This window comes from Lathamus discolor, chromosome 1 (assembly GCF_037157495.1).
Source record: "Lathamus discolor isolate bLatDis1 chromosome 1, bLatDis1.hap1, whole genome shotgun sequence".
In the NCBI taxonomy this organism is placed as follows: domain Eukaryota; kingdom Metazoa; phylum Chordata; class Aves; order Psittaciformes; family Psittacidae; genus Lathamus; species Lathamus discolor.
Window position 1 is genome coordinate 48,716,846 of NC_088884.1, and position 15,701 is coordinate 48,732,546.

A 15,701-nucleotide genomic window follows, 5' to 3' on the forward strand; every position below is an offset into this window, starting at 1 on the left:
CTAGTTCTCACAGAGGATTTAAGGCATCACCGTGTTACCTTCCCAGCACTCTGGTTTCTGAAGGGATGTGTTGCCTGCAGTGACAGTGAGCGAGTGCTACCCAGGCAGGGCCTCTGCTCCAGATAGTAAATCCTCCAGTAGCTGGGCTGGTAGTGCAGTGTGCTGACATTTCGATGGCTTGAAGAAGAGCTGGCCCCAGGTGTAGGTTTCATGCTCCAACATAGCCACAGTGGAGACAGCCTGGGTTTCTCTGCCCCATGTCCCAGCCGTTGCCCTGCTGGATGGTCAGGCACTTTTGTCATAGCCAGCTCTGTGTAGAGCTGATGTGTTTGGGCTTAGCTCCACAGGGACACAGCCATTTTACTTGCTTCATCTGGCTCTGGGCAAGCACTACAGGCATGTCCGTGTGGTGCTTGCTTCCCCTGAGCCAGGAATCCCAGCTGGTCTGAGCCGTCATTCCAGTGTCCCCCAGGTGGCTCAGCAGACCCGACACTGGCATAGAAACAGACTTGGGGAGACTGGCTGGTGTCATTATACCTCTGTAAGAATTAGGCAAGTTTGTTATTCTTACAAGCACACTTACAGTACAGGGGAGACTGGACTTTACATCAGTGAGTTGACATGTTGTGGCTTGGACTGTGCCAACCCAGTCCCATATGGGGATGCCTTCTTACCCCTTACCATTTCATTTCTTAATAAGACATAAACAATGCAATGCTAAAAGGTGCAAAGCAAAATGTGAAATGATTTATTAGGGTACATTGTAGCAGTACTTAAAAACAACACAGCAAAAAGAAACACAACAAACAACATAGAACTGTATCAGCATGTATTTTGGTTTACAGTAGCACAGAAACAGTTTCTGAGGCATTTGACATACAAAATGCATCTTATGGCCTTTCCTGGTGTGAAATTCAGAACGTTTGCAAAGTTTCTTGGCAGTACAGATGGCGAGTTACTGTTGACTAGATGCAGTGATGCCACAAGTGGGAAGTGATAGATGAGGAGACAACAGCAGCTCTCAGGGCACAGACAGATGTTTCCACTGTAGTGCAGGGACAGATGTATTTTGTTCAGTCCAAAACTGCTTGTAAGTCATTGTTGTCCAGTGTTGCTGCTGAGTGAAATAAAGCCGAACTGAAGACAGAGTCTCCACTCCTTTTCTCGTAGTCTGAATCTATACATCATAGCTCCAGGTTAAATCACAGGTATTAGGAATGAACATAAAATAGCTACAGAGCTCAGAAGTGCAGATGACTGGGGAATCGTATGTTAATGAGATTAAAATTGTATTTTTCCTCCCCAATGCAAATGGACTATTTAAAGAGGAGAATTTTCCTTGGGGAAAACACTATTTCTGAGGGTTTTTTTCCATTTTTTTTTTTCCAGCATCACCCAAATAAACCAAGTTACCAGGAACAGGGCAGTGTCACCGTGTTCGGATGTGATGCAAGGGCAGCTGAGGAAGCAGGGAGCTAACTCCTGAAGAAAACCAAGCAGAGTTCAACTGGAGTCGAAAGCTGTTGCATGACGGGGAGGAGAAGACAGGGGTGGATTCTTTTTCCCAAAAGTGATCCTGTGGTGAAAGAGCACCAATAACTATAAGAAGAAAAGAAATGTAAGGCACAAGTAGAGAAGATACTTAGTAAGGAAGAGAAAATGCCAGGCTTTCTTATGGTCCAGTGATTACCTTGCCAAGCAAGGTAATTCAAGCTGATGGATAATCCTGGACAGGGAACAGCTAGCCAGGGAAGACATTTCATGAGTGGGGTGTATATGAAGCAGTGCTTCATTTCCAGGCCTCAGTGGAGGAAAAGGAGTAGAGGTAATGTCCTAATGGATAGTACCAGGCATAGATGTGATGTTCTTTGATCATGCTTGTTTATGGTGTGGCAGCAGGGCAGAACACACTCATTTATATTGCACTGCATGGTGTGTGAGTGCTCAGCAAACAGAGGTAGGTATCTGGAAACAAGGTATTAATAAAGGCTGCAGATCAAGAGCCCAGTGAACTAAACCTGATCACAAATAGGCTTTCATATTGCAGTGCGGGACAGTAACTCACACTAAAGCAAAGAAGGGGTTTGAGGGTGAGCCACTGGCTTCAAGCACATTGGCAAGGACCATCACACTGATGTTTATAAACCATCCTAGAGGATGTCCCAGAACAGCAGAGGTGCTCAGCTGGCACAAACTAGTTCTTCAACACCACACTGCAATTGAATTTAGGGGGTGAGGTAATTGAATTGGGCTTGGACCACTCAGCTGCAATCCAAACCTGGCCAGTTGTGCCTGTGTAGAACTGGCTTGAGCAAAGTAATCCATTGGGCCTGGGCAGCCTTTGCTAGTGGGACTTTCTGAAGAAAATGGGAGAAAAACAAGCTGGACAGAGGAGAGATTGCAGTTCTGTAAAGAACCCAAACCATAGCAAAGCGTCTGGAAACATGCCTCCTAGAGAAAACTGTTGCAGGTGAAATGCTATGTTATGGTTGGTGACTCTGCAGATGAATGACCAAAGTGCCGACATGAGAAAATGACCTCTTGGTTTGCCATAAAGGCATTTGTTAAACTTTCAAGTGTTGAGCAACAGGAATGTAAAACCTCTTTCAGCTCGGTGGCAAGAGGCAGCTCAGAAATAGGGGTACTTGTCTGAATTAAGTGGACTGTTGCTAGACTGGTGTTCCTGGCAGGTTACACCTGCTTTCCACCCTGTGCCTTGCTGCCACTCTGTCTGGAGCAGTGTGCTCTTAACAATAGCTGGTGGCTGGAAGGTACAGCGTGTGCTACGCTGCTCATTTCCCCTTCCTCCCAGCCTGATTGTTATTGCAGAAGTCCAGAGCAAGAAGGGTTCTGTAATGCCATTAAGCTGTGAGAAACTGCGGCTGTGACAGTTAGGGTCTGACTTCACAGAACAGAAGTTGAAGTAAAACGTTTAAAGAGAGAAGATGCCTTCCTGTAAGTACTTTGTACTGTAAAGCTGATGTATATACACAAACACTCACATGCACATGCATCCGGAAGGAGGTGTGTGTGTCCATGGGGGGAAATCCTGCCTGCAGCAAAGTCAGTGACAGAAATTCCCACTGACCTTGGCAGGGCAGGGCTCCAGCAACTGCCTGCGCATGTGGTGGGTGCTGTGCAAGCGTTCAGGTACACTGTGAGCACAGTTCCTGTACAGCTGAGGGATGGCAGCCCGGGCCATGCGAGCAAAGCACTGAAATACAGATGAGGAACAGGGGCTGGTACTCAAGCCGAGCCCCACGTGCCAGAGTGGTCTGTCACCGTGTTGTCATGGCTTTCCGCATCACATCTGAGCTGGAGCAGCTTCACCTGCCTATCAGCCAGGAGCGACCTTGCCTACCTCGAGGGACTGGCATGGGTCTTTGGTTGCTTACTTGGTTTTGGCTTGGGGACTTTGTTTGCTCTTTGGGGGTTTCTTTTTCGTCTGTTTAACATTTGTTTGGATTAGTCTAAAAACTGGTGAACCGCCTTCATTTACTCTGCTCCCAAAATAGGTAGGATAGCTTTCAAAGGTCAATTAGAAGGGACAGAGGCCCTTAGATAACCCTAATCCTGCATTCAGTGATTTCATTATTTTACCCTTGGCTTTGCCTTTGGTGAGGCAGAAGTTCAAGAAGCCTACTTCTACAACTGACTTTATTCATTACTGTCTTGAAAAGTACTATTTTAAGGTTGATTATAACTCTGTTTCAGTGATTTTTTTTTTCCCCAACTGTTTTGAATTTGTGCAGCTCTAAGCATCTTTCAGTAGTAATATAGATGTAAATTTAAGATCTTAGCATAATGAATCTAAATCTTGGTTTCCTTAGGTACTTTTTGGAGATCCATTAAAAGCAATTTAGGGGCCTGAGGTTTAAAGACCTGCTCCAGTATGTTTAGCTATAATGTGCCAAAACTTAAGTGGCTATTTCACATCAAATCCTGTATGCATTGGGCCAGTCACATGATTTTATTAACATAAAATGCATATTGTATTTATGGATTCCTCCTGTTCATAACTATCATTCTGTAATAGCTGGATTCTCATTTTTTCTGTCCTTCTGTGGCACCCCATGCATCACAAACCAGCATTACCATGTGTGAAAGGCACCTCCCTCCCACCCTCATCCTGACCACACACCTCCCAGCTGGGACTCCTCTGTGGGGCACAGAATTAGGTGACTCCCAACCTTGGGGCTGTGATTCCTGCAGGAAAGCACTGTGTATCCATGCCTGGGACCAGATTTGGGGCAATATGCCAAGTGCTATTGAGAATTTGGCCCTCACTGTAATTACCATAGCTGATGGCTGCCCGCTCCTGAAAATCCGCTGCAGTGTTACGGGTGCTGAGCATTTGGAAAATCTGGTGATAAAGACCAGCCAGTCAGTGGGAGTGCTGCCTCAGTTCCAGGGTGACATGAAGGACAGCAGAACAGCAGCCAGAGCTGCTAATAAAGGAAAGCAGGAATTCAGTCAGAATAATAGACACTGTCTGCTCAAGATTACAAATACCTGGTGAAACCAAACCAGGAGTATTGCTAACAAATGTCAAGAGTATCTATTTCTGCGTAACAAGTATAAAATGCTAAATCACTTCCAGAACAGTCTGAACTACCTTTGCAAAAAACTAGCTTGTCCCCAGCTCCTGCCAAAGAGCTCCGAACTAAGATCCTGAATCCAGAGCCCTACAGTTGCTCTGGGCAAAGGCATCCTCACTTCCATGCAAAGCCGTGGTCCCTTGGCTGTGCTCTGTGTTCCACTGGAGAAGCTGGTAATATAGCAAGCTGCTAAAAACCTGCTTTGGAACTCTGAGGTCTGGGTGCGCAAAATTCCTTGCAATTTCATGATTTTGTTGTTGTTTTCCTTCATTTTAAAGAGGTGTATGAACTACTTTCAGAACATCATTGTCATCCATAATTTTTCGTCCCAGTGAATCTTTACACTGACTATTTACATATTCTTTACACCTTCCCTTTGGTACACCCTGTTTATGGAAACCTGTACATGATAACACATAAAGGACTGTGGTAACCGCTCTATAAAGATGTAAACTGTGGTCGTTGCCACAGTACCTACGAACCAGATTCTATCAAATTTACCTTCAAACAGGGATCTCAGCTGCCCCCAGACATATCTGGATGACCCCCATGTGTTAGCAATATGCTCAATGGCATACATGTGCTCCCACGCGGCCTATCCCTGCACTGACGGCACAGGTTTCTTTGTTCAGAATCACATTATGCATGTGTTTGTTATTCATGTTTCTGCTTCCCCAACTTTCCTTTGATGTAAATTTAATACAACTTTTTTCATCATTATTTGAAACAGAAACTCTGGGACAAAAGGAGCATCAAATGTAGGATATACTGCATAACAGTAGGCAATGTTTTATGCTTCTCCTGTAAGTCTGAGACGTACTAAAAAATATGTATTTCTCAGAAGAAAAAATAGAAGTCTGTACCTTTATTCAGGAGCTGCAGACTCAGAGTTAAGGTCAGGCTGGGGTGCCATGGCACTGAGCTGACTGAAGGCTATCGAGGGGGTTTATGTCAGGGTAGGCAGGAGAGATTCAGTTTGGCTTAACTGTGCAGAGACATTTTATTTTAAGTGGGCATTAACTTCTAATTCCCCTGCAAGGCCTATACTGTGTCATATACAGTTTTGGGAAATGAATGGAAAGCGCCTTGCGTGAAGGCTGTGAAAGGTACTTAAGCTTTACATTCCTCATTAAACGTTTCTGAGCAACACCTTCACCTGTTATTAGCTTGCACACTGTGTGAAGATAACGCTACTCTGCACTTGACCTTTAAACAGAATTTCTGTGATTACTGGCCCTGGTTCCCAAAGCAACTGTGAGAAATGAAGAGGGCAGATGGGAGCAGGCTTTCCCAGTGGATGCTACAGAACATTTCTGTAATGATTTAAAGCCATGTTAAACAATAGCTTGCTCACATTCAAATGCAGAGCATCCCAAGATGCTGCGTGAAGCAGGGGAGAGAGCTGAAATTGCTTTTGCGGAGACGCTAGGCATAATTAAAGGCTTATGTCTGAATCTTACAGCTAACAAACTGCCGTACAACAAGGGAAACAGCTCCCTAAGTAGCTTTTTACAAAACACTAAATATACTATCATAACAATAAAACCTAACGATCCAGCTGCTGGTGAATTATGTGCATGCAGTACCGTGGACATCGCGTCCCCTCTCTCCCCTTGAATCCATCCCTTTCTGCTGCTGGGAGATAGCAAAGGCCCTCCAACAACAGCTGTGAAGTTTAATAAAAATAAGTTGGAGCTGCTTAATCTGCTGTTGCAACCTGGACACACCTTTGCTGAGAATCACAGCTGTCCCTTTGGCGAAGCTCGGGGCAAAAGGAGTGCTGTTAGCATGGCCCCAGAGAGGGGGGAGGAAAAAGACGCTTGCTGTCTCCCCTTTTGACATGACAAATAAAGGCAAACGTGTGAAGGTATTAGAGCCCCACTGCAGAGCAGGAAGGGGAAAACAAATGGCAGCACACCATATGCCTGTAATCCCAATTAAAATGCTTTCTAATTCATTTCTTTTCTCCTCAGCTTCCCTTTTCCACACCAGTGAACAAGCATGTTTGACAACAGAGTGTGGGAATTTCTAGTTCACTGAGCAGGGTTCCTTTATTTCTGCCCCTGCACCTACCTGAGGCTGCTGCTCCAAACCCTCGCTGTACACTGCAAAGCAAGCCCCGTCTCCCCTCACCACACAGCCAGGGATTTCAGGAGAAAGCAAACTGGGGAAGCAGCAGACACAGCTTGAAGTAAAGTGTTCTCAGTGGCAGTGCTGGGCTTTGTTGGAGATCAAACGTTTTGGGCTCCCTGATGATGCTGTGCTTAGCTTGCTGCCTTTCCATGGCACAGAGCCTCCAGGGCTTGATGGATACATGTGGGGAAGCATCTAGCTGGTGAGTGGGACCTCCTGCTTTCAACAGGCACGGAGCAGCAGGCACAGCAGCCAAAGTGATACCTGCTCAGTGCCACCAGCAAGAAGGGAGCAAGGGAAAAGTGCCGCAGGGTATTCAGGAGGCTGGAAAATGCCTTGGAGTCAGCGGGGTCATGAACACATGAGAGGAAGTCAGCATGAGCTGTTCATTAGAGCCTGAATGGATCAAGAGAGGATGTTAGTGTGGCAAATCAATCTGCAAGCATCACATTGATTTAAAAAATGCAAAAGGATGCACTCACCATCATAAAATCGAACAGGAAGAGCAACAAATAAACATGGGCTATGGTTCGTAAACCCATGGTTAGATAGACAGCAGAACCCTTTTCTCAGGCAGGATAGCAGGCAACCTCATCTGCAGCTTTTCACATTTCTACTTCTCACAGTTTTAATGCAGAACTAATTCCTTCCCTGTAAAGGCTCTTCCCTCACCTCTTCATCTTCCTATTGACATAAAAGCTATTGACTGGATCTATAACCATAGCACTGCTTTTCACTGTCTCTTGCTTGTAATTCTGTTGCTTTCTCCCCTGTAGCATCTATCACATCTCAACCAAGAATTCAAACCATTTGCTTATAACTTCACAGTCTCCAGGTTTTGGGTTTTACACCCCCGCCTTGCCAGCCTTTTTCAGATCTCCATCCCACTGCTTCCTACACAGAGTACAGCTGCCAGGCTGATGATACAGATGCAGAGATAAAATTCAATTCTCAAGAGCTGCCTTAGTAAAATGATTTTAACTCAGACCTCCAGATAGTTTTCTCTGTGCATTTTCTTGATGTTTTTCAGGTTAACCACATTGATGTTTGCCTCTGGAGCAGGTGGAGCAACCAACTGCACTAGCAGGGTGTTATCGCTTGTGCCATAGGGAAAGTGCACAGTTGGGGGAAGATACCAAGCAAGTGGCTCAACAGTCGTTTAATTGAGCAAGAGGCTGCTCTGCAGACTGATAGGAAACAGGGCCTAATGGACAAGGGTAATTTCTTCCTGTTGTCCGAAGCTTGACTTTTCCCAGCATTACAAATCTCCTCAGTCCTGCTTCAAACTCCTTGTTGTTTCATACCTTCCCCATCCACACTCAGTGTTCTCTTCTGTCTCTCACCCCAGTCTCAGTGCCCATGCTGAGCTAGTCTTGGTCCCACTGCACCCACATTTCTTCTGGACTGGGTCATTCTCTGTTATAGCTTTCACTGAGTGGCCTGCCTGTAACCTCAGAAGAAATGTCTCCTACACTGGTTTGCTCCCATCAGCTGTCTGTATGCTTTCTGGTGCCAAAAGGTCTCCAGCAAACATCCAAAGGGCAGTGGGGAGGAAGTCACATTTCATCTGGTTCTTCAGATCCTGGAAGGATCCCTAGCATGGGCAATTCCATTCAGATGTTGTGAAATTTGTGGGAATGGCCTCTTTGAAAAAGAAATGCAGGAAATGAGGGCTCTTTGTGGCACTCTACTCTGTGGTTGAAATAATTATAGGAACTCTTGCCCACTGCTTTCCTAACCAGGATCAAGGGCTCCCAAATGAGTGAGGTGATTCTGTATGTCAAACCATATTAGTGCTGATCAACTGTATTATTTGCTTAAAATCCTCTTGCAGACAATGTACTGATTCAAACTCGATCCCATAGCTGCTGCAAACAATGTTGTTGTTACACAGCTCCTTATCCCATGACAGCCGGCAGAAATGAGCAACTCTGAAAATGCGTCTGCACTTCTGTGTTATCCATCATGGTTCCTCATGGCTACTTGAACAGGAGTCTACCAGACAGTATCAGTACCAGTGCTTCAGGCTGAGAGCAAAAGAAACAATTGAACATGAGGCAGATTCCTCCCAGCATATACTGAGGTTATGCCCATGCTCTTGTTTGCTGTGTGACTGTAGAGGTCTTGGTGTCTGTGCTGTGCTAGGTAACCCATGAGAGAAATCTGTGAGGAGGCACAACATTTTGAGGTTGCCTCGTGCTATTCAGGGTTTGGCAGGCCCATTGTTTATACAACATTAATAACAAATTGATGATTTTGGGAAACTCCACCCATGAGTGATCCAGAAAACTTCCTGCTATGCCCAGCAAGACTTCAGCCAAGTGCACTAATTGTAGCCTGCAAAATATTTTTTCAGAGGAAAAGGATGGGAGAGAAGAGAGGGTGAAAACACAGAAAGGAAGAGATAAGCAAAGAACTGATGGGCTACAGTAAGACGGACAATATAGGCTGGATAAAGTATTAGTGCTGAAGGAGGCAGAGACCGTGGGTACATTTGGGAAGACTGTTCAACCTAACTATCGGAGGCTGTACTTAAGCAGAACAGGGTTCATGTTTGTCCTCTTTCTACCTCTCTGCCTGTATTCAGCTTTTGCTGGCATTGCCTCTTCCACTTCAAGCCTCTTCTCTTTGGAGGTTTCAGGGTCTGGCAGGGCTTATAACATCACCAAGAAAATTACACTGGGGCACAGACCTTCCTTTCACCATTCTTTCTGTAGCTTCCGGCCGTGCTGTGACAGCAACAGTCTGATCCTGTGGGCTGCGTTAGCCTCTTGGACAACCCACTTTCAGATGTAATGGGTTTTGGGAAAATGTCATTATAACTGAGAGGCCTGAAAAAATGAGATACTCTAATGCTTGAAGAGAATATTAAAGAGATGCATGCAGCTGGATTCTGTTGTTTGGTAACACCAAGATCAAGTCAGAGTTTAAATTACCAGATCTTGATATTGGCCAAATGCTTCTTCTCAGCCAGACTGTTTTCAAAGCCAAGTTAACCCAGTACACAGACACAATTAACATACCGATGAAACTGATGGGCCAAAGGGAAAAAACCCGTATAGGAGGTTGTTTGAGGTTGAGAATCTGGAGTACAAAGGCAGATAAAGTTGACTGCCTACAGCTTAAGCCCTGAGGTGAAAGAGAAGTTATCTATCTGCCTTACCCACCTTGCTTCACCTACTGAGCCCCCAGGATCCTGGGCAGACGCCTGCACAAGGTCCTGCCCTCAGATAACCCCACATAAAGAGGAAAAATGAAACAACCAGCACCCCCAGGTGAATGAGACTGAAGTACAGAGAAATATCTCTGGCTCCAAGGGAAGATGGAACAGATAAACCAGGGAGCAGCAGCCAAAGCACAAGCAGCTGCCCACCGAGGCGGCTGTGTAGAGTACATCTCTGTGCCTAAGGTCCCAATGAACGACTGCATACCCACAATTCCAGCAGCCACAAGTACCCAGAAGACACTAAAGGGGTTGATGCAGCCTCTGTACCAGAAACTGGCCTGGGAGAAGTGGGTGAAGGAGCCAGTGCTGAAGGGCACGGCAAGTACAGAGAAACTGCAGTGCAATTAGGCGTTTTAGAAAGTAGAGAGGAGCAGACAGTATTGGCACCAGGAGGGCTGCTGAAAACACCCAGAATGAAGCTTTATGTGGTATGAAAAGTATTTCACTTGCAGGGCAGTTTAACCTGAGCAGCTTCTCTGGGAGGGAGGAAAGGCTGATTTGGGTCTCTCATCTCACAAACCAAGGGACTGGGCTGTGTGACGTCCTTATCAAAATAGCTAAATCTGAACAATCAAAAGCAGCCAGTGTGTGTTTCTCCCAAGACCTTTTCCCTGTAATTAAGGAAAAAAAAAATCATCAAAAAAAGAAGTCAGGAAGAATCCCAGGTTCAGTCCAGAGCCATCCCGGAGCCATGGAGCCTGGAGAGCTGCCAGGCAAGCTGGCAGGAAATCAGGCAGGCTTGTGATGGAAACCTGCCTGTGTTTCATCGGAAGTTCATCCAAACAGAGACGCTTCTGCGAAACATTTTGCTCATGACAAATCGGCATTCTCTGACAAAAACCTGTGCTGTTGGAAATCTCCCAGCCGGTGCTTCTTATGGCATAACCATCCCTTAATAATAATAATAATGAAGAAGAAACTGGGTGTGCCACAGCTAACGTTAATGGGCTGCATCACACATCGCTTCCTAAGTGACATCTTGAAAATGAGACCTCAGGCATTTCAGTCTGGTTCTTCATGATGAGTGCTGAAGGCTCAGCTTTGTTACCCTGCAGTGTACACAAATGTAAAAGTAATGGTGAGATGCTGGATGGGGATAGAGCAATTTTATTGTACCCATCATTTTTGTTTTCGTTCTGAATAGCATTTTGCAGGTATTAGACTGTTGTTCCTCCCTTTTCCTTCCAAATCCATTAGACAGAAAAATATGGATAATTTCCTCCCAATACTCAGATTATGTAACAAGGGCATAACTCTCTCAGTTGAAATTACTAACTTGAGTGTTCAGTGAAAGAAAAATGTGGAAAACACAGACACAGCTTGGAATAGCTGAAGAGAGCTTCTTTCTTTGTAAGAAGGATATTTCCTTTTTTATGGTTTTGAATGATGCTGGAAACGTCTCTCATTCTATCATCCCCTCCACAGGAGTACCCAGAAGGCTGTAGGATATGGCCTGCATACAAACTGGGGACTAGTCCTGAATACTCTTCATTTACCTGACTGTCAGAGCCAGAAGTGGGAGGCTTTAATTCAGGTATCTGTGAAATAAATAGCAAAGTGCCCATTTAAACTAACCAGAAACACAAGTTACAGTAACTATACTTGTTCTCCACATTCCTTTAAAGGAAAACAACCAACAGCTGCTGTTCAGATTTTCTTTCTTTGCCCCCCCATCATGGGAATACAGTGCACAAAATTAAGACATTTTTCAGCATGTAACTTCAATCACGTGAGAAGTCCCACTGGTTTCAGCCAGCGACTTCCTATTGAGTCAGCAAACTACTTATGCCTGCGTGTGATTTTAAGATGACTAATCTCCCTGGCTGTGTCTGCACTGCTGGGTAGGTGCATTGGGCAGGATGTCCTGCGGCCCCAGCCCCCGGCATACGCCCTGGCTGCATCCTGGCTCTGTGCTGGGATAAGGTTGGCATGAACACAGGCTCCCCTATGCTGTGCTTTCATTTGGAAAGAAGTCCCAAGAGCCGGCAACAAGTGCCGTGTACTTCGTGAGAATCCGCAGCCGAGGCGATTGCGGGGACAACTGGAGGGGCATCAACGCTGCTGCACGGCCAAAAGCCCAGCTTCATGCTTCATGCTGAAGCTCTTTGGTAACTTGGAGTGGTACTGTATCAGCCCTGGCTCGAGTGAGGCCGTCACAACTGCTCTAATGAACCTCTCACAGTCTTTCAATAATGCAGCTATTTATAGGCTGTCTATACTGAATAGATTGCAGAAGCTGCACAAAAGCTCACAGTGTTTCAGCAATGAAGCTGTAGAGAAACATCAGTGCAGACCAAAACCACTCAGCACAGTTACATACAATCAAATATTATAATCTACTACACTTTGCCTGATTACACTCGCTGCTTCACTGAAAAGTTAATGGCATTTTATTACATTTATGAAATCTGAGAAGGGAAAGCTGGTCTTATGGAACAGAAAAATTTTCAAGTCTTACAGACTAAGAGCTAAGCCTTGCTTTTCCTCACAACATTGAGTTTTAGGTGTAGCATCACTTAATTTTAACAGAATACCCCCGGTAATCAGTGCAGAACTCGGACACAGTCAGAAACCATCACCAACCGTATCGTCTTTTCTCTTCCAAATTGCTTTTTTTAGCAAACATCCTGGGTCTTGTGCTTCCAGCACATATCATAGGGTGAAAATATTAATAAAAAGAATGATTAAAAAATGTTCAACAAGTGCTCTCACGAGGAAGAATTGCTGCTGGGAGCATCCTGTCCTTTTTGTCACCCAAATGCAACGCATCTTAGGTGTTTCTTTATGAGATGTGCAAGATGAAAGTAGCATGAAGCAGCACAATCCATTGCACTTGGCTCACCTGAATCTTCCTTAGAGGAAATCAGAGAAAGGATTTTGCTGCTTTGTCCTTCCCAGACTACTGTCTCTATGACACGTGTTCACAAAGTCCCCGTAAACAGCAAACTGCTGCAAGCAGTTATAAAATTCATTCTGAATCTTATGAGAGAATTGATGTTCAATACCGGTGCTGGAATAAGCACTGTAAGCCTTTGACATCAACCACTGTGGCCAGGCAAGGCTCCAGTGAGCAGCCTCTAGCACAGACTTACAGTTCTTGCTACTTTCACTTTGTCCTAAGGTTTTATCTATCTCTGTAAAAGGAGTGGGGCTTTCCTCTGGGGATTAGGAGGAGGAGAAAAACTTGAGACAGATGTACTATTTCATTACAATACAAAGCACAAAAGGATGAAAAAGAGGATAGCTGATGGCTGATTTTTCTTCTCTTCTGACAATTGCTTCCTCTTTGGCGGCTTTGAAGAGCAGTTGGGTCCCTCTGTGCCAGGTCTGTAAGGGCACAAGACATAAAGGAACTTATAACTCTAACTACTACTCTGAGTTGCAGAATCCTCTATTTAGGCAGCATTGAGACCCTCAGAATTTCTTCTCATCCCACTCCTGCCTCTGCAAGTGCACTGAGCCCTCTGAAGCTCAGGTCCCTGCTGTACACGTGGGAAAATCATGTAACCCTAGTTGCCAGCCAACTCAGTACCCCCACTAATGTCAGAACTCCCAGAGGATTCCAGAACTAGATGTTCCTACACTGGTGTAGACAACTGCTGCTTCCCAGACAGCTGAATTTTACACTCAGCCCTTTTCATGTGAGAGAGAGGGACTTTTGAAAGATAAGGTTAGGTTAGAGACCTGGATCCAAACTGAAGTCTCCCATTGGTATGCTCCAGTGGACTCATAAGTAGCCTAGAAACTCTCAAGAGACCCTTAGAATCAAACTATTAAACTATCAAGCAGCTCTTCTGACCCTGATACACCAAGATGTGGGTTGTTTTTTTTTCACTTGTTTTATTAGTTTTTACTTCTGATGACAGGGAAAATTAAGAGAGGCAAGGTGAAGACCCGAATTTGATTGCGTAGCTTTGTGGCAGGAAACACGTTAGTGAAAATAAGCAATTTTCCTGCTCTGGGTTGCATTTACAAATACACTGGTGGTACCTTGTCTAGAACTGCTGACTCTCTCCCAAAAGAAATAATTTGGGATGACACATTTTGTCTTGTATAAGGTACTAGTAAAATTCTTCAATACCAACAAATACTCAAAAAACATATTTTCTTATTATGAAAATGTTAATTACAACCCTGAGTTATAAATATGTTCTGTAGCAGGTAATAAATACAGTTTATTGGTCACTGACTGGGTTAGAAATGGCATTTTTTCTCTTGGGTGTAAAATTTGGGGTGAAATTGGTGAAGAGTGTACTCAGCACATCCTGTTAGCTGAGTCAACTGAAATTACACCTGTTCTTGGATGCAAGTCATAACAAATGCAACCCATATACATTGTAGAGAAAAGGAGTTGTATGCACTTTTTCCAATTAACATCTCTGCCTTTTGGCAAGTCATTAACCTATTTTCTCACAAAGAAACGGCTTCAATTGTATTATGCATCTGAAGCGTGCAAAAGTCCCTGAGGGGGCACTCTGACAAGAACATACTGTTCCTGGATACAACGTGAACATACATATTCATTAATTGTTTGGGGCAAGGAGTACAGAGTTTATGATTTTTACTAGTCTTACAAGGTAAACAGGTTATATAAAGCTATGTCCCTGGAAAAACATTCACATCCCAGCTACTGTCACTCAGTAGAAGACTCAAGAGTGGTCTTGTGCTGTGATATGGCAGTGAAAATAACTCAGCAACACTGTAATATGACTTTAAGGAAGAAAAAAACAAAACACGCTGCTTACCCTAAAAATAGTACAGCAGATTTATTCATTTAGATAAACACAAATAAAGGTGGGAAGTTGTATTTCTCAAATCCCTCATGCCACAGGGATCTGTTCAGGCCATCCTTAAATGGTGAGGAGAACCTTTGCGGCCACAATTTCTCCAGCCAGATTAGTTGAATCAAAATTTTAAAGTACAGTTTACGTTTCTTGCCACAAAGATAATGAAGCAATGAATTATAATCTTACATATGTAAAAGTGGGAAATGATCCCTCAGAGACAAGGGAGATGTTCAGATGCATTCTTCCCCAGGAACCGGTTTTCCAAACCCATAATTTTATAAAGAATGTATCAGCAGTAGTAAAAAGTAATGGAGAATGTGGAGAATGTAGTGGTGTGTTAAAAAAATAGAAATAATAAAATGAACGAAATGACCCCCCAAAACCAGAAAAAAACTCAGAATACAGTTCGAGTTGTCAGGTTGGTCCATAAAGCACAAAGGGTTATTGGCATAAACTGAAGTCTCGGTCAGATTTTGCCGTGGTATTTGAAAATCTCAGAGTTCTGATCAAAAGAAAAGAAGTGAAATGCCTTACAGTCAACATTGCAGGGTGTAGCCATTCAGTGTCTGCCCCCATGGTGATAATTAGGAACCTCTAAGCGTGCTCCTAAAGCAAGTGCATATTGCCATCCAAAAAGAAAGACTAAGAAAAATACCTTTATTACCTCAATATCATGCTTTATGCAATGGCCAAGATAAAAACATCATTAAATTTCCACTAAACTTTAATGGGAATTACAAATAAAATTTAAGGCACAGTAGTAACTGGCATAATTTCTTTCCATTTCGAAGAGCATTTCTGGTTTGAAATACTTGCAGGAGCACGTACAATGAGTGGCTGAGCTACTGCATAATGCTTTGACACCTCTGGAATCTGAAGTTGGGTTTCTCCAGAGACAATCTCCCAGTGATGCCAGCAGGAGAGCTTATTCCAGATGCCACCTTCTCTCCCCACCCA

General features: G+C 44.2%; 1 protein-coding gene across 5 annotated transcripts in view; it reads right to left on the reverse strand.

The window, feature by feature from the left end:
• Positions 1-725: 725 nt before the first annotated feature.
• The window catches only part of POC1B (POC1 centriolar protein B), a 70,714-nt gene continuing 55,738 nt past the window's right edge, over positions 726-15,701 (reverse strand). For 2 of the 5 annotated variants that reach the window (XM_065669958.1, XM_065669976.1), the window contains one exon: positions 12,244-13,284. In XM_065669958.1, the coding sequence (XP_065526030.1) occupies positions 13,156-13,284 (129 nt within the window). In that variant the 3' untranslated portion in view covers positions 12,244-13,155. Of the gene's footprint in view, positions 1,577-12,240; positions 13,285-15,701 lie in introns of those variants that run through there. The other 3 variants (XM_065669994.1, XM_065669986.1, XM_065670021.1) reach the window with 3 other exon arrangements.